At 31.8% G+C, this 19,112-nt stretch overlaps 2 protein-coding genes across 2 annotated transcripts in view; one reads left to right on the top strand and one right to left on the bottom strand.

Annotated features, from left to right (window-relative positions):
• The window catches only part of LOC145981795 (putative gustatory receptor 2a), a 362,953-nt gene that overhangs the window by 17,593 nt on the left and 326,248 nt on the right, over nucleotides 1–19,112 (top strand). The window lies entirely within an intron of this gene.
• On the bottom strand, nucleotides 390–17,635 carry LOC145981976 (putative gustatory receptor 28b). Its single transcript, XM_083115488.1, has 3 exons — nucleotides 17,571–17,635; nucleotides 17,132–17,221; nucleotides 390–1,115 (listed from the first exon to the last, which is right to left on the bottom strand). The coding sequence occupies exons 1-3, from the start codon at nucleotides 17,592–17,594 to the stop codon at nucleotides 1,005–1,007; spliced, it is 225 nt and encodes a 74-aa protein (XP_082971614.1). The 5' UTR covers nucleotides 17,595–17,635; the 3' UTR covers nucleotides 390–1,004.

Raw genomic sequence — 19,112 nt, 5'->3', positions numbered from 1 at the left:
TAGTTTCCTGCAGGACTTTATGGACTCCCTACAGCTTCGCTCGGCCTACACGATTTATCCCCTTCTCTGCCGCTATGCGCGGCCTTGCTCCAGAGATGACCGGGACTGAGTGTGTTTTTATAAGAATACATCTCGTTCTTCATCAAAAGAGTTTAATCGTCCTGTTTCTAGTCATTCTATAACAGTTTACACACATTTATAAATAATTTTAAACATTCACGTTGTGTGTATATAACACACCGATACAACACGGACAACGCTCAACGCCAGGGGTCCCGGATTCGAATCCTGGCCTGTGAGTGTCCATTTATCAATTTCATCATATCATATCATATCATATCATATCATATCATATCATCCCCATCTTCCCAAATTAGCCAAAAGTGGCACAAAAAGCGAAGTAAAAGAAAGCAAATCGATTGATTGATTGATTTCTTGTTTTAAGTCCACTTTATGCACAGAAAAGCTAATCTGGACTGGACCTACAGTTTAAAGTGGGATCCGAACCACTATGTGTCGCCAAGCGGTATCGTACACGGGACCCCTTGATTACAAGGCGAGGATACTAGAACTGCGCCATTGTGGAGGCCCAATAAAGCAAATCGATCAATCATCAACACACAAAGTTTCACATGACGAATAACTTTTCTTAGTTATGGTTTGTTCGTTGAGGTTTCGTTTCGATGCTATGAGCCTTCAAAAGACTAACTTTCATCCTGGATTGAGTGAAATAACATCTGTTTTCTGGTTTTTGGGACCGGTATACATATAAGATTGATTGATTGATTTAGTTTATTTTACTTCGCGTTTTGTGCCTCTTGGCTAATTTGCGAAGATGGGGATGAGTGATGAAATGATGAAATTGATGAATGGACATTCACAAACAACCAAGCCCGAGCGGGATTCGAACCCGGGACCCTTGGCGTCGCTGCGGAATACATATAAGAGAGATATTACATACTGTGGTGTAGCATGGAGTAACAGAATGATATAGTCACTAATGCTTATTGTGCACATTGTACAGTGAAATTTTTGTTGCAACATTGATTCTCTCCAACGCTTGATACTTGAAACTGAATCAAAATGATCAAATATGTGGTTACTGCTCCAGCAATCTGCAAAATAAATACGAGAGTTAAATATAGACCAACCTATATACGTATATAAATATGTTTTCGTCATCAGTGCATTTTGTACTTTATTTAAGAATATATTTCATAATACAATTAAGAAACTTGATCAGCATAATATATCAACTAAATAACTTACTGATAGTCCCGGTCCCGGGAGAAATCTTCTTCACCCTTATTAATTTGTTTAATATATTTTCTCATCTTTGGTTTTAACCTTAGTAGAGGTTGAATACGATAACGTCAATCGCTGCATGGGTGGTCTTTAATTTGCACGTACTTAGAACTTATTTGCACGGGTTTTAATTAATTCGCATGTACTTAGAATTCATTTGCATGTACTTAGAATACTTTACATTTATGTATTTGCATGTTTATAACTTTTTATGAATATATAATTATTTATTTTATGAAAAATATGTATATAGAAGGTAATTAGAGGTACTAAACGCTATGCATATGGTTTTATATTCATTACTGCAAAGTATGTAATGTATAAAATGTTAATATTAATGTTTATAGTATTGAAAATAAGAGTTTATGGTTTATGAACCGCTATGAACGGTGGTAATGGGTGTAGGTACAGGTCCAATTACGATTGGGGACGGTCCCGGTACTCGAACCCGCGATATGTAATGTTATTAATTAGTACTATGCAATAATTGCATTATATTATGAAACACGATGGTGCAACACGCCAGACAGAATACTGTCTCAGAATTTCGACTCCGCTCTGATGCCAGACAGAGAGAATGAATTAATATTCTGCGCAGGTAGAGAAGAAAGGAATTTTGGGGAAGCGCGCTCAAGGTCAAATGACGTCACAACGTCAGAACAAAGAACGAACCTGATTGACCAATCAGAGATCGCGTCGGTAGGTTTTCAGAACCGGTTTTTTCAAGGTTAACCAGTACGCAATAACAGGGGAAAGCTATGCAATACTGTAGGGCAGGGAGGGATTCAACCAGACAACAAAGAATGTCTGAGAATACGCAGCAAGGGTCAAATCTCTGAAGCTATGCGTCGCTTGTAGAACTGGTTTCCGCCGCCAATTAATATTCCGCTCAGGGTTGCCCCAAGGCACAGGACGCTTTAGCGCAGGGTCTTTTTATCTGTACTATGAAGAAGGGAGAGCTATCAGGTACGGGGCCTACAGTTTTCACCATTTGCTTTTATCACGGGGTAACGAACCTAGGACCCTTTGATTATTGATTTAGGTAGTAAATGTATGTTACTGTGTGCTATTTAACTTAATTTTGAGTTTATTTTCTACCAAACTTTGACTTTATGTCAAACATTTTCACAGCTTATCCTTATTTTTACAAAAATAACACTATTTGTACTATTCAGGCAACATTTTTTATTAAATTTTGGACTCGCAAAGACATTTTTTCAACTTTTTAGTTTATTATTTTACAATTTTATATTAATTTTTTACCAAAATAACAGTATTTGTACTATTCACACAACATTTTTTATTAAATTTTGGACTCGCAAAGATATTTTTACAACTTTTTAACTTATTATTTTACAATTTTATGTTAATTTTTTACCAAAATAACACTATTTGTACTATTCAGGCAACATTTTTTATTAAATTTTGGACTCAAAGACATTTTTTCAACTTTTAACTTATTATTTTACAACTTTATATTAATTTTTTTACCAAAATAACACTATTTGTACTAATCAGGCAATATTTTTTATTAAATTTTGGACTCACAAAGACATTTTTTCAACTTTTAACTTATTATTTTACAACTTTATGTTAATTTTTACCAAAATAACACTATTTGTACTATTCAGGCAACATTTTTTTATTAAATTTTGTATTTACAAAGATTTTTTCAACTTTTAATTTATTATTTTACAAGTTTATGCCTATTTTTTACTCAAATAACACAATTCTATCTGTTCAGGAAAGACTTTTAGTTACATTTTCGACACACAAAGTGTGTGTTCTCAACTTCTATCTGTTTATTTCACAAGTTTAGGCTTATTATTACCAAAATAACACAATTCAATCTGTTCAGGAAAGACTTTTAGTTATATTTTCGACACACAGAGTGTGTGATCTCAATTTCTATCTGTTTATTTCACAAGTTTAGGCTTATTATTACCAAAATAACACAATTCAATCTGTTCAGGAAAGACTTTTAGTCGCATTTTCGACACACAGAGTGTGTGATCTCAATTTCTATCTGTTTATTTCACAAGTTTATACCTATTTTTAACCAAAATAACACTATTTGTACTATTCAGGCAACATTTTTAGTCGCATTTTCGACACACAGAGTGTGTGATCTCAACTTCTATCTGTTTATTTCACAAGTTTAGGCTTATTATTACCAAAATAATACAATTCAATCTGTTCAGGAAAGACTTTTAGTCGCATTTTCGACACACAAAGTGTGTGTTCTCAACTTCTATCTGTTTATTTCACAAGTTTAGGCTTATTATTACTCAAATAACACTATTTATACTATTCAGGAAAGAATTTTAGTTACATTTTCGACACACAAAGTGTGTGTTCTCAACTTTTATTTGTTTATTTTACAAGTTTAGCCTAATATTTACTCAAATGACACTATTTATATTATTCAGGCACCATTTTTATTACATTTTGGACTCTCAAAGACACACACACACACACACACACACACACACACACAGATATATTTTCCAAGTTTACAGGATTATTCTCTAGTTTACTCAAATAACACAATTTAGATGTGTTTTGAATTATATTTTGTACACATGAAGTGTGTTTCGTCAAGTTTTACCCTTTTATTTTACAAGTTTAGGCTTAATATTACTCAAATAACACAATTTAATCCAGTCAGGAAGGATTTGTTATTATATTTTGGATGCACAAAGAGAGGTTTTCAACTTTTTTACTGATTTTTTGCAGGGTATGTATTAATTTGTATTTATTTTGTTTTGTATCATATATACATTTACAAATTTTTAACTTAGAGTTTAGTATTTATTTAAATCTTTTCAAAAACACTAAAGAAAAAGTACTTTTAGCTAAAATGTAAGCCACAGAATATATTATTATTATTATTATTATTATTATTATTATTATTAGGGTTTACTGATCTCCACTATGCTATTTTTGGTTCTGTATTTCTATATGTATTTATTTAGGTCAGGTTACGCCTGCTACGTAGGAAAGTTTGTTTATTTTAGAGTTTGCTGAGTATTTTGTTACTCTTATACTAGGTAAAGTTTTCTAAATATATCAGGTAGGGCTCCATCCATATATTTTTGTTTTTGCTGTTTGGAGATGATGCGATCAGCATCACTCTCCATCTGCTTTTTATTTTATGTACCCAATATTATTTTGAGGCTTAGTGAATTCTAGAGCCTATTTATGCAGGAGAGAGGGCTTGAAAATTTTGATTTCAGATAACCCACAACTATTTGTCAGAGTATTTTAAAGGATATTTTATATTTATTATGTGCCACTAGAGTATCTAAGCTTGCTTAATTTTTATGTCTGTAACGCTGTTATTGTATTTCTAGCTAAGGCTTACTGGATAAAGTACACGAAATGTTTATCATTTCAACTATTTGCTTTTATACGAAGCCAAATTTTTAGTGTAACGAAAATTATTGTGTGTCTATAAAGACTGAAATCCCTTTCCCGATGGGTCCATAACTGGACGCTTACGAACATTGTTTCTTTTATTTTAAAAAATATAACCATTTATCAATATATTGACAATTCACAGGACAAGACGAAGTTCACAGACGACTGACTATATGGATCATAGGTCCACTTTCCAAACTTTTTTACTATTCTAGAAGAATTATTTAGCTTTATAGCTTTTTTCAAGGTATTTTTGAAGTATTACTGGCTTCTTTGGGTGCATCAACACTTGGGTTATTTCCATTTGGTTTATTATACGAGGTTTATTTTTTACTCTAAGATCAATATATGTCTCCGAGGACTAAAATACATTTATTGAAGCTAAAAGCTTAGGCTGTAACTAGGGACTTAGCATGTATATCGACAATTTATAGGACAACACGAACCTTACAAAGGATTATAGGTGACGTACGACCACACGTCAGAGCTTTGTTAATCTGCAAGAAGCAGTTGCAACTAATGCTATGAGGATATAATGTTAATTTTTCATTGTTTCACAAGGAGGCTATTTTTTACACAACCAATATTTGCTTTTTCAAGTAACTACATGTACCAGAAGCACACATGCCAACACTAACTAGATTTTGATTTATACTATCTCAGGTGCTAAATGTATCAAGAACACTGATTGTATATATTTTTGAGAATCCAACTATATCAGGATTTTTCTATGTAAGTATATTTTTATTGACTGGCTTATTTAACAGATCAAACAGAAAGACGGCAAAATTCACTAAATGTAGGTGATTGCATGAAAATAACTAGATCAAGGGGTGACCAACAGTGAGCTGAATGTATATATAGAGGGTTGCGCTCTATTATTCTCACCTTCGCTGGATTGGCGAAGGAACGCACTTGTGGGCGGTAGAACCTGAACGGGCTCCACCATGGCATCGGAGACTCGAAGCAGATGTTTTGGAGGATGAACCCAAGTAGGGTCATAGGCGCTACGACCAATTTGGTCATTGCTTTTTATATGAGGAACCAATTTGGCCCACTCCCAAAATTAACTTAGATTGCTTATAACTTATGAAATTTGAAGTCTGCACAAGATCCGATGACAAAATCTAAAATTGTAACAACCCTGCCAGGGACTTGAACCCTGGACAGATAGGTTAAAAGCCTAGCGCTATACAAACTAAGCTACCTGCATTTTTAAAAAGTTAGTTATGTTAAGAAATATATTGAAACACCTGAGAACACTTTTGGTCTGGTTCGACAGAGAAGGAGACAACATTTCCAAATTTTTACAGACTGGGTGTATTTTTCCACTATAGAGGTCTTCACTATATGTAATTCGAAACGCTAAAGTTCAGCTAGCTTCCAAAATCCAAAATTGAGGTAAAGATTGTGTTTGGCGAGACTAACAAGTTACAATTATATCCAGTTATGGACAAATAAAGCTAAAACTCTCAGATTTACTGTACTACCCAAGTTTTAGTAACATTTTCCTTCACTATAGTACTAATACCAAAGAAATAGGTATATTTTATTTATAATTTGACAAAATGTACTAGTATTTAATTCACAAAGTTAGGTAAAAAAACAGTATTTTAAAAAAAATATTGTTGCTGCCTTCAAATTTTATGTTATTTAGCCACTAACAACTGGTTTACACTGTTTGACATCCTTTAAATAGCAAAAGAAGGAATTATTTGTTTAGTATTTTACTACTTTATATTTATTTAAGAAAACAATTGTACAGTTTAACTTAATTTTTAACAAATTGTTACTAATTTATATATCAAAGTTATGTTATTTAGAGTGTTTGAAGGCGTATAAAGTTAATATTTGTACTTATCAGTTCAACTAACAATTATATTTTACACACAAAAGATACAGTTAAATTACTTGAATCAGAGAATAATATTTTACAGTAATTGATTCATTCAGCACTAGTCAGTACTTTTATGCATCAGAAAGTTTTTTTAATTTTCTATTATGCATGCTATTTTGGGCTATTCTTAAAATGTATTTCTAGGGCAAACTGGTTTAATTTTCTGCTTATAATGCAAAGTTGACAGTTTTCGCACAATGCATTGTACATTTGTTATATTCTCTACGTACAATCCAAATATTATGCTTATTTAATGTATAACTAACTAACTCTCTAGCCTTCTTAAACCCGAATGTTCATGGGTGCAGCAACACATGCCTCTCATCTGTTCCTGTCCTAAGCAAGATCTATATACTCCTTTCCTTCCCTACCAATTTCCTTTAGGTCCATCTCTACATTATCCCTCCATCTTTGTTTTGGTTTTCCTATTGGTCTTTTACCATCAGGTTTCCCAACAAGAATCCTGTATATTTTTTTTCCTTTCCCATTTGTACCACATGATCTACACACCTAAGTCTTCTTGATTTCATTATTCTAATAATATCTGGACATGAATACAAATTATGTACTTCTAAATTATGTAATCTTGTCCACGCATCTGCCTCCTCATCTGTTTTAGGCCCAAATATTTTCCTAAGGATTATATTTTCAAATACTCTCAATTTATGTTCCTTTTTCAATGTAAGGGACCAGGTTTATTTAACTTTTATTTTTTGTAATTAACAAAAATTAAAAGCTTATACTGTAGTTATTATATCTTTTTATATCAGCTTATTTTGAAATCAATATTATTAGATATAGTCTTTGATTTATAACTATATTGCTTTTTTTATCAATTTATCTAAGAGTACACACAGACAAACATATGTGTTTTGATTGATTGATTGATATGTTGTTTTAAGTCCACTTTATGCACAGTAAGGCTAATCGGGACTGGACCTACAGTTTAAAGTGGGATCCGAACCACTTGTGCCTCCACCGGGTATCGAACCCGGGACCCCTTGATTACAAGGCGACGACGCTACCACTGCGCCATCGGGGAGGCCCAGACAAACATATGTGTACACACTTTTATGTACATAGATATGCCTTTTTTTCAATATTTTAGTATGAAGATTGCACTTTAGCTATTTAAGCAAGGGTAGGAAAGGTAGGATTTCTGAGAATTTGTTGCAGGATTTTGTTGTCCAAGTATAGATGAGAACTGAGCTGGGAGACTGTTTTGAACCTTTTCATGATAGTTTGCATGTGAACTGTATGCAAATTGACCACTATTGACTGTGCATGCTTCTAAGTTTTGATGTTATTTTACGTCAACCCTGTGAGACTGTAGAGAGTTTTCCCTTTTCAAGTAGTTTTTACTGATTGTATTTGTATATGTTTTGGGGAGTTAGCAGTTTTATGTTATGAGGCAGTTTATTATAGAATATTTTTACCTGATGGTATGATATATTGAGTGTCTGCTGTTTTACTTGTAATTATTTTTCTTTTTGTGTTGTGTATTTGACTATATTTTGTCCAAGTTCGTAGTATTTAGAATAATTGTTATTGACTTGTAGATGTAGGGAGTAATAATCCTTTGCAAGATGCCCTATACTTTAGTCTGAACATTATTCTTAGTGTTCACTTTTGAAGCCTTAGTATTCTGGTAGTATTATTAATGTAGAGGTAAATTAGGCTAAAATGTAGGCATTTTTCTGATACATTATACTCACTTAGTTGTTTCAGCAGGTAGAAGTTGCATGATGGTTTACTGCTGATGATGTTAATTTGCTCTTCTTATGTACTACGTATGATGTAGCTTACTTGAGTAATTGGAATTTTCTACTGAAAAAAGGATTGCTTGTCTATTTTATTCCTATGTTGTTGAGTTTGTCCATAAGCAAGCCATGTTTTTACTCTATCCTATGCCTTGGAAGAATCTAGATATATTGTGTTTGCAGTTTTATGTTTCTCTAAGGTTTCAGCTATGTAGTTTTTTAAACTGTGCTATGGGTGTGACTATTGATTTCTCTTTCTAGATGCCATGTTGGTTTCTGTGTATTCCTCTTGCTGCTTGAATTTGACTTAGGTTGTTTGCTTTTTTCCTTTGATCTTTATTTGTTTATTTGTTCAGTATTTTTTATTTTTTTGAATTTTAATTATTTTAATTTTACATTAACTAACATATTTTACTTTAACAACAAAATAATTTACTCTAGTAAAAAAAACTTCTACTAACAAAAATGTACTATTATAACTTTTAATTTTAGAAAATTGTATTTTTAAAACTTTAACTTTGAAAAATTGATGTTTAATTACTTTAATTTTACATTAACTAACAAATTTTACATTAACAAAAAAATAATTTGCTCTAGTACAAAAACTTCTCCTAACAAAAATATACTATTATAACTTTTGATTTTAGAAAATTGTATTTTTAAAATTTTAACTTTGAAAAATTGAATTTTAACACACTTTGACTTTAACAATGTACTTTGATTTTTTTATGTAAAAGAATATTAAAAAATAAAAAATACTGAACAAATAAACAAATAAAGATCAAAGGAAAAAAGCAAACAACCTAAGTCAAATTCAAGCAGCAAGAGGAATACACAGAAACCAACATGGCATCTAGAAAGAGAAATCAATAGTCACACCCATAGCACAGTTTAAAAAACTACATAGCTGAAACCTTAGAGAAACATAAAACTGCAAACACAATATATCTAGATTCTTCCAAGGCATAGGATAGAGTAAAAACATGGCTTGCTTATGGACAAACTCAACAACATAGGAATAAAATAGACAAGCAATCCTTTTTTCAGTAGAAAATTCCAATTACTCAAGTAAGCTACATCATACGTAGTACATAAGAAGAGCAAATTAACATCATCAGCAGTAAACCATCATGCAACTTCTACCTGCTGAAACAACTAAGTGAGTATAATGTATCAGAAAAATGCCTACATTTTAGCCTAATTTACCTCTACATTAATAATACTACCAGAATACTAAGGCTTCAAAAGTGAACACTAAGAATAATGTTCAGACTAAAGTATAGGGCATCTTGCAAAGGATTATTACTCCCTACATCTACAAGTCAATAACAATTATTCTAAATACTACGAACTTGGACAAAATATAGTCAAATACACAACACAAAAAGAAAAATAATTACAAGTAAAACAGCAGACACTCAATATATCATACCATCAGGTAAAAATATTCTATAATAAACTGCCTCATAACATAAAACTGCTAACTCCCCAAAACATATACAAATACAATCAGTAAAAACTACTTGAAAAGGGAAAACTCTCTACAGTCTCACAGGGTTGACGTAAAATAACATCAAAACTTAGAAGCATGCACAGTCAATAGTGGTCAATTTGCATACAGTTCACATGCAAACTATCATGAAAAGGTTCAAAACAGTCTCCCAGCTCAGTTCTCATCTATACTTGGACAACAAAATCCTGCAACAAATTCTCAGAAATCCTACCTTTCCTACCCTTGCTTAAATAGCTAAAGTGCAATCTTCATACTAAAATATTGAAAAAAAGGCATATCTATGTACATAAAAGTGTGTACACATATGTTTGTCTGTGTGTACTCTTAGATAAATTGATAAAAAAAGCAATATAGTTATAAATCAAAGACTATATCTAATAATATTGATTTCAAAATAAGCTGATATAAAAAGATATAATAACTACAGTATAAGCTTTTAATTTTTGTTAATTACAAAAAATAAAAGTTAAATAAACCTGGTCCCTTACATTGAAAAAGGAACATAAATTGAGAGTATTTGAAAATATAATCCTTAGGAAAATATTTGGGCCTAAAACAGATGAGGAGGCAGATGCGTGGACAAGATTACATAATTTAGAAGTACATAATTTGTATTCATGTCCAGATATTATTAGAATAATGAAATCAAGAAGACTTAGGTGTGTAGATCATGTGGTACAAATGGGAAAGGAAAAAAAATATACAGGATTCTTGTTGGGAAACCTGATGGTAAAAGACCAATAGGAAAACCAAAACAAAGATGGAGGGATAATGTAGAGATGGACCTAAAGGAAATTGGTAGGGAAGGAAAGGAGTATATAGATCTTGCTTAGGACAGGAACAGATGAGAGGCATGTGTTGCTGCACCCATGAACATTCGGGTTTAAGAAGGCTAGAGAGTTAGTTAGTTATACATTAAATAAGCATAATATTTGGATTGTACGTAGAGAATATAACAAATGTACAATGCATTGTGCGAAAACTGTCAACTTTGCATTATAAGCAGAAAATTAAACCAGTTTGCCCTAGAAATACATTTTAAGAATAGCCCAAAATAGCATGCATAATAGAAAATTAAAAAAACTTTCTGATGCATAAAAGTACTGACTAGTGCTGAATGAATCAATTACTGTAAAATATTATTCTCTGATTCAAGTAATTTAACTGTATCTTTTGTGTGTAAAATATAATTGTTAGTTGAACTGATAAGTACAAATATTAACTTTATACGCCTTCAAACACTCTAAATAACATAACTTTGATATATAAATTAGTAACAATTTGTTAAAAATTAAGTTAAACTGTACAATTGTTTTCTTAAATAAATATAAAGTAGTAAAATACTAAACAAATAATTCCTTCTTTTGCTATTTAAAGGATGTCAAACAGTGTAAACCAGTTGTTAGTGGCTAAATAACATAAAATTTGAAGGCAGCAACAATATTTTTTTTAAAATACTGTTTTTTTACCTAACTTTGTGAATTAAATACTAGTACATTTTGTCAAATTATAAATAAAATATACCTATTTCTTTGGTATTAGTACTATAGTGAAGGAAAATGTTACTAAAACTTGGGTAGTACAGTAAATCTGAGAGTTTTAGCTTTATTTGTCCATAACTGGATATAATTGTAACTTGTTAGTCTCGCCAAACACAATCTTTACCTCAATTTTGGATTTTGGAAGCTAGCTGAACTTTAGCGTTTCGAATTACATATAGTGAAGACCTCTATAGTGGAAAAATACACCCAGTCTGTAAAAATTTGGAAATGTTGTCTCCTTCTCTGTCGAACCAGACCAAAAGTGTTCTCAGGTGTTTCAATATATTTCTTAACATAACTAACTTTTTAAAAATGCAGGTAGCTTAGTTTGTATAGCGCTAGGCTTTTAACCTATCTGTCCAGGGTTCAAGTCCCTGGCAGGGTTGTTACAATTTTAGATTTTGTCATCGGATCTTGTGCAGACTTCAAATTTCATAAGTTATAAGCAATCTAAGTTAATTTTGGGAGTGGGCCAAATTGGTTCCTCATATAAAAAGCAATGACCAAATTGGTCGTAGCGCCTATGACCCTACTTGGGTTCATCCTCCAAAACATCTGCTTCGAGTCTCCGATGCCATGGTGGAGCCCGTTCAGGTTCTACCGCCCACAAGTGCGTTCCTTCGCCAATCCAGCGAAGGTGAGAATAATAGAGCGCAACCCTCTATATATACATTCAGCTCACTGTTGGTCACCCCTTGATCTAGTTATTTTCATGCAATCACCTACATTTAGTGAATTTTGCCGTCTTTCTGTTTGATCTGTTAAATAAGCCAGTCAATAAAAATATACTTACATAGAAAAATCCTGATATAGTTGGATTCTCAAAAATATATACAATCAGTGTTCTTGATACATTTAGCACCTGAGATAGTATAAATCAAAATCTAGTTAGTGTTGGCATGTGTGCTTCTGGTACATGTAGTTACTTGAAAAAGCAAATATTGGTTGTGTAAAAAATAGCCTCCTTGTGAAACAATGAAAAATTAACATTATATCCTCATAGCATTAGTTGCAACTGCTTCTTGCAGATTAACAAAGCTCTGACGTGTGGTCGTACGTCACCTATAATCCTTTGTAAGGTTCGTGTTGTCCTATAAATTGTCGATATACATGCTAAGTCCCTAGTTACAGCCTAAGCTTTTAGCTTCAATAAATGTATTTTAGTCCTCGGAGACATATATTGATCTTAGAGTAAAAAATAAACCTCGTATAATAAACCAAATGGAAATAACCCAAGTGTTGATGCACCCAAAGAAGCCAGTAATACTTCAAAAATACCTTGAAAAAAGCTATAAAGCTAAATAATTCTTCTAGAATAGTAAAAAAGTTTGGAAAGTGGACCTATGATCCATATAGTCAGTCGTCTGTGAACTTCGTCTTGTCCTGTGAATTGTCAATATATTGATAAATGGTTATATTTTTTAAAATAAAAGAAACAATGTTCGTAAGCGTCCAGTTATGGACCCATCGGGAAAGGGATTTCAGTCTTTATAGACACACAATAATTTTCGTTACACTAAAAATTTGGCTTCGTATAAAAGCAAATAGTTGAAATGATAAACATTTCGTGTACTTTATCCAGTAAGCCTTAGCTAGAAATACAATAACAGCGTTACAGACATAAAAATTAAGCAAGCTTAGATACTCTAGTGGCACATAATAAATATAAAATATCCTTTAAAATACTCTGACAAATAGTTGTGGGTTATCTGAAATCAAAATTTTCAAGCCCTCTCTCCTGCATAAATAGGCTCTAGAATTCACTAAGCCTCAAAATAATATTGGGTACATAAAATAAAAAGCAGATGGAGAGTGATGCTGATCGCATCATCTCCAAACAGCAAAAACAAAAATATATGGATGGAGCCCTACCTGATATATTTAGAAAACTTTACCTAGTATAAGAGTAACAAAATACTCAGCAAACTCTAAAATAAACAAACTTTCCTACGTAGCAGGCGTAACCTGACCTAAATAAATACATATAGAAATACAGAACCAAAAATAGCATAGTGGAGATCAGTAAACCCTAATAATAATAATAATAATAATAATAATAATAATAATATATTCTGTGGCTTACATTTTAGCTAAAAGTACTTTTTCTTTAGTGTTTTTGAAAAGATTTAAATAAATACTAAACTCTAAGTTAAAAATTTGTAAATGTATATATGATACAAAACAAAATAAATACAAATTAATACATACCCTGCAAAAAATCAGTAAAAAAGTTGAAAACCTCTCTTTGTGCATCCAAAATATAATAACAAATCCTTCCTGACTGGATTAAATTGTGTTATTTGAGTAATATTAAGCCTAAACTTGTAAAATAAAAGGGTAAAACTTGACGAAACACACTTCATGTGTACAAAATATAATTCAAAACACATCTAAATTGTGTTATTTGAGTAAACTAGAGAATAATCCTGTAAACTTGGAAAATATATCTGTGTGTGTGTGTGTGTGTGTGTGTGTGTGTGTGTCTTTGAGAGTCCAAAATGTAATAAAAATGGTGCCTGAATAATATAAATAGTGTCATTTGAGTAAATATTAGGCTAAACTTGTAAAATAAACAAATAAAAGTTGAGAACACACACTTTGTGTGTCGAAAATGTAACTAAAATTCTTTCCTGAATAGTATAAATAGTGTTATTTGAGTAATAATAAGCCTAAACTTGTGAAATAAACAGATAGAAGTTGAGAACACACACTTTGTGTGTCGAAAATGCGACTAAAAGTCTTTCCTGAACAGATTGAATTGTATTATTTTGGTAATAATAAGCCTAAACTTGTGAAATAAACAGATAGAAGTTGAGATCACACACTCTGTGTGTCGAAAATGCGACTAAAAATGTTGCCTGAATAGTACAAATAGTGTTATTTTGGTTAAAAATAGGTATAAACTTGTGAAATAAACAGATAGAAATTGAGATCACACACTCTGTGTGTCGAAAATGCGACTAAAAGTCTTTCCTGAACAGATTGAATTGTGTTATTTTGGTAATAATAAGCCTAAACTTGTGAAATAAACAGATAGAAATTGAGATCACACACTCTGTGTGTCGAAAATATAACTAAAAGTCTTTCCTGAACAGATTGAATTGTGTTATTTTGGTAATAATAAGCCTAAACTTGTGAAATAAACAGATAGAAGTTGAGAACACACACTTTGTGTGTCGAAAATGTAACTAAAAGTCTTTCCTGAACAGATAGAATTGTGTTATTTGAGTAAAAAATAGGCATAAACTTGTAAAATAATAAATTAAAAGTTGAAAAAATCTTTGTAAATACAAAATTTAATAAAAAAATGTTGCCTGAATAGTACAAATAGTGTTATTTTGGTAAAAATTAACATAAAGTTGTAAAATAATAAGTTAAAAGTTGAAAAAATGTCTTTGTGAGTCCAAAATTTAATAAAAAATATTGCCTGATTAGTACAAATAGTGTTATTTTGGTAAAAAAATTAATATAAAGTTGTAAAATAATAAGTTAAAAGTTGAAAAAATGTCTTTGAGTCCAAAATTTAATAAAAAATGTTGCCTGAATAGTACAAATAGTGTTATTTTGGTAAAAAATTAACATAAAATTGTAAAATAATAAGTTAAAAAGTTGTAAAAATATCTTTGCGAGTCCAAAATTTAATAAAAAATGTTGTGTGAATAGTACAAATACTGTTATTTTGGTAAAAAATTAATATAAAATTGTAAAATAATAAACTAAAAAGTTGAAAAAATGTCTTTGCGAGTCCAAAATTTAATAAAAAATGTTGCCTGAATAGTACAAATAGTGTTATTTTTGTAAAAATAAGGATAAGCTGTGAAAATGTTTGACATAAAGTCAAAGTTTGGTAGAAAATAAACTCAAAATTAAGTTAAATAGCACACAGTAACATACATTTACTACCTAAATCAATAATCAAAGGGTCCTAGGTTCGTTACCCCGTGATAAAAGCAAATGGTGAAAACTGTAGGCCCCGTACCTGATAGCTCTCCCTTCTTCATAGTACAGATAAAAAGACCCTGCGCTAAAGCGTCCTGTGCCTTGGGGCAACCCTGAGCGGAATATTAATTGGCGGCGGAAACCAGTTCTACAAGCGACGCATAGCTTCAGAGATTTGACCCTTGCTGCGTATTCTCAGACATTCTTTGTTGTCTGGTTGAATCCCTCCCTGCCCTACAGTATTGCATAGCTTTCCCCTGTTATTGCGTACTGGTTAACCTTGAAAAAACCGGTTCTGAAAACCTACCGACGCGATCTCTGATTGGTCAATCAGGTTCGTTCTTTGTTCTGACGTTGTGACGTCATTTGACCTTGAGCGCGCTTCCCCAAAATTCCTTTCTTCTCTACCTGCGCAGAATATTAATTCATTCTCTCTGTCTGGCATCAGAGCGGAGTCGAAATTCTGAGACAGTATTCTGTCTGGCGTGTTGCACCATCGTGTTTCATAATATAATGCAATTATTGCATAGTACTAATTAATAACATTACATATCGCGGGTTCGAGTACCGGGACCGTCCCCAATCGTAATTGGACCTGTACCTACACCCATTACCACCGTTCATAGCGGTTCATAAACCATAAACTCTTATTTTCAATACTATAAACATTAATATTAACATTTTATACATTACATACTTTGCAGTAATGAATATAAAACCATATGCATAGCGTTTAGTACCTCTAATTACCTTCTATATACATATTTTTCATAAAATAAATAATTATATATTCATAAAAAGTTATAAACATGCAAATACATAAATGTAAAGTATTCTAAGTACATGCAAATGAATTCTAAGTACATGCGAATTAATTAAAACCCGTGCAAATAAGTTCTAAGTACGTGCAAATTAAAGACCACCCATGCAGCGATTGACGTTATCGTATTCAACCTCTACTAACCTTTTTGTACAGCTTCTTAATAAGAATTCTGAAAACTTGTTTTCTGCTGCATTTCGAAGTCCCTTGTGATGTAAATATTCTAATAATATTTATGTAGAAATATTTTCAGTAATGTGTAACTAAATATAATAGAATGTCAAACATAGTTACTTAAAATATACAGAATTGCGCTGCGACGCCGAGGGTCCCGGGTTCGAATCCCGCTCTAGCTTGGTTGTTATGAATGTCCATTCATCAATTTCATAATTTCATCACTCATTCCTATCTTCGCAAATTAGCCATGAGGCACAAAACGCGAAGTAAAATAAACTAAATCAATCATTCAATCAATCAATTAAAATATTCAGCATCTATGAATATTCAGATATTAGAAACATTTGGAGATTACGTAGCGAAATCAAATACATTAAGTTTATATTACTAAACTGACATTCTTACTATGAAAAATAGAATTCCGAATACCAGATGCCGGCCTCCGTGGTGGAGTGGGCCAGCACATCGTACTAAGTCGCCAGGTGTCCTGGATTCGAATCCCGGTCTGGGCATGGGTGTTATTTGTGAATGTCCCTTCATCAATTTCATCATATCTTCACTCATCCACGTCTTTGCGATTAGCCAAAAGTGGCAGAAAAATAAGCGATGAAATAAATCAAATAAATCAATCAATTCCGAATACGAGATTACAGCGTAAGGCCACATCGTCAATTATATACTGTATTCTATATATTTTTGCCGTAGGCATATTTTGGCACCCTAACAAAATTTCATAGCAGCATGCAACTATGAACTTACCGAATAAAGTAATGTATAATCAACAGGGAAAAACCCGTAAGCTGTAACCTGCATTTTTCTGTTCTGTAGTTGAGTAGAGAACATCTGTATCTGTAAAAGGTTTTAGATAACGGTGTCAGTAACCAACACTTAGTTGAATATACCATTCACTGTAAGACTAGATTATTAGCCAGTATTATCATCTTATTTCTTGAAAGTATTACTTCAAACTGTAGTATACCATTTTACTTAAGGTGAGAATATACTTATTTATCTGGCTAAAATGAATTTTAAGAGAGTATATTCAAAATTTCAAGAATACATTTACTTGTATGTTAATAGTGAATAGTACGATACAGTAGTAAAGGTGAAATTTTAATTTGAAAATAATATGAAATGATTCAATGTATTTACAAATTTTGAAATTGTTAGCCAAGCTTGAAACATAGAATTATGATACCTCTTCCTTCGTTTCCTGGTCCATTCTTCGATTCTGGTGTCTGCATATCAAGTTGCCTATTTTCCGCTCCTAGAAAAATGAAAAACATGTGCATAATAAGAAAGAAAGCCACATGTATATATTTGATACGACCTAATGAGGAGATGTGTAATAACATTCCAGACCATTGAGAGTGTTACATGCGTAAGCAGTTCGATGCTCAAGATGACAGCGAATGATATTTCGGCATAACTTAGTAATTGTTTTACTACATGAATTGGCTTAAATCGATATAATAGAACACTGGAAATGCTAAACAGTTCTTTTCAAATTACTTTCTCTTTAACTTTTCTTATGAAAGGAAATCTTGGATTACTTTTAAACAAGGTGGATTGATTTAAATAAAGATTTAAAATAAATAATTTATAGAATCATGTTCACTTTTAGTGAAAGTACATTAATCTCGTAATGATTTAATGGCCATAAGGAAAGAAAAGAAACGAAACAAAATATGTACTGATGGGGTGAAGCTCATACGAAAGTAAATGTAATATGTAAACTGTGAGCACACTAAAATTTCTCTTCATTAAAGTTTCAATACTTTTTATAGGAAAAATAGCAAACATTTGATGTAGAATGATATACAAAATACTAATCATGTTAAACCGTAAATAGCATCATTATCATTAAACTGTAAATAAACATGGCAGCTGATATTTTGCAAACTATCATTTAAATACAGCAAAATTCAGCTACAAAAACTATACAAATATATTGAGTTATAATTATTATAGAGTACACCCAGAATGTTTTATTTTCACTGGAATATTTTGCTGAAATTATTATAGATTCATTAACACACTCAACAAACGTTTCCATAGTAGATTGATGTATACAGTATCAGAAACAGAAAAAATATGTATACAGGGTGGCGAAAATGTCAGTTTACCCATACCTAAATTCAAGTTTATACACAAAATATTACTTAGCAGAAGAAGCACAGACACTATTATTATACTATTATCAATGTGTTTTTTGGGTAAACTGACTTTTGCGCCACCCTGTATATTTACACTATTTTTATATTTGCCTTAATTAATCTGTTAAAACATTTTGCAGGACCGTTTACTAAAAAAAAACCTTTCTATAAAAAAACGTATATCTATGTGTATGACGCCAAAAAACCATACACGCAATTTTAAGCGTGTTTTTTTTAAAGATCGATTTAAATCAAAACAATCCGATTTAAATAAAATTGTTTAAGATTTTTAAGATAAAGCTAATGTTTTTTATCCACCCTGCTTTTAAATTTTTAAACATTTTTGGAACGCATGACGATATAACAAAATTTACAAAAAAGAGATTGTTGTTAGTCGGAAAAAAGAAGAGCTAGCCTACAGTTCATACATGAAATATGAAATCATAGGTGTGGGAAGAAGGGTATTGAGCGGGTCCGTTGATCTCCCCCTGAAGTCGACTTTCGTGGCTGAGTTGTTAGCATATCGCGCTACGACACCAGCGGTCCTGAGTTCGAATCCCGACATGGGTGTCCTTTGTGAGTGT

Source organism: Lepisma saccharinum, chromosome 30 (assembly GCF_977018435.1).
Source record: "Lepisma saccharinum chromosome 30, izLepSacc3.1, whole genome shotgun sequence".
Taxonomy (NCBI): domain Eukaryota; kingdom Metazoa; phylum Arthropoda; class Insecta; order Zygentoma; family Lepismatidae; genus Lepisma; species Lepisma saccharinum.
This window is presented reverse-complemented; position numbering and strand designations above follow the sequence as displayed.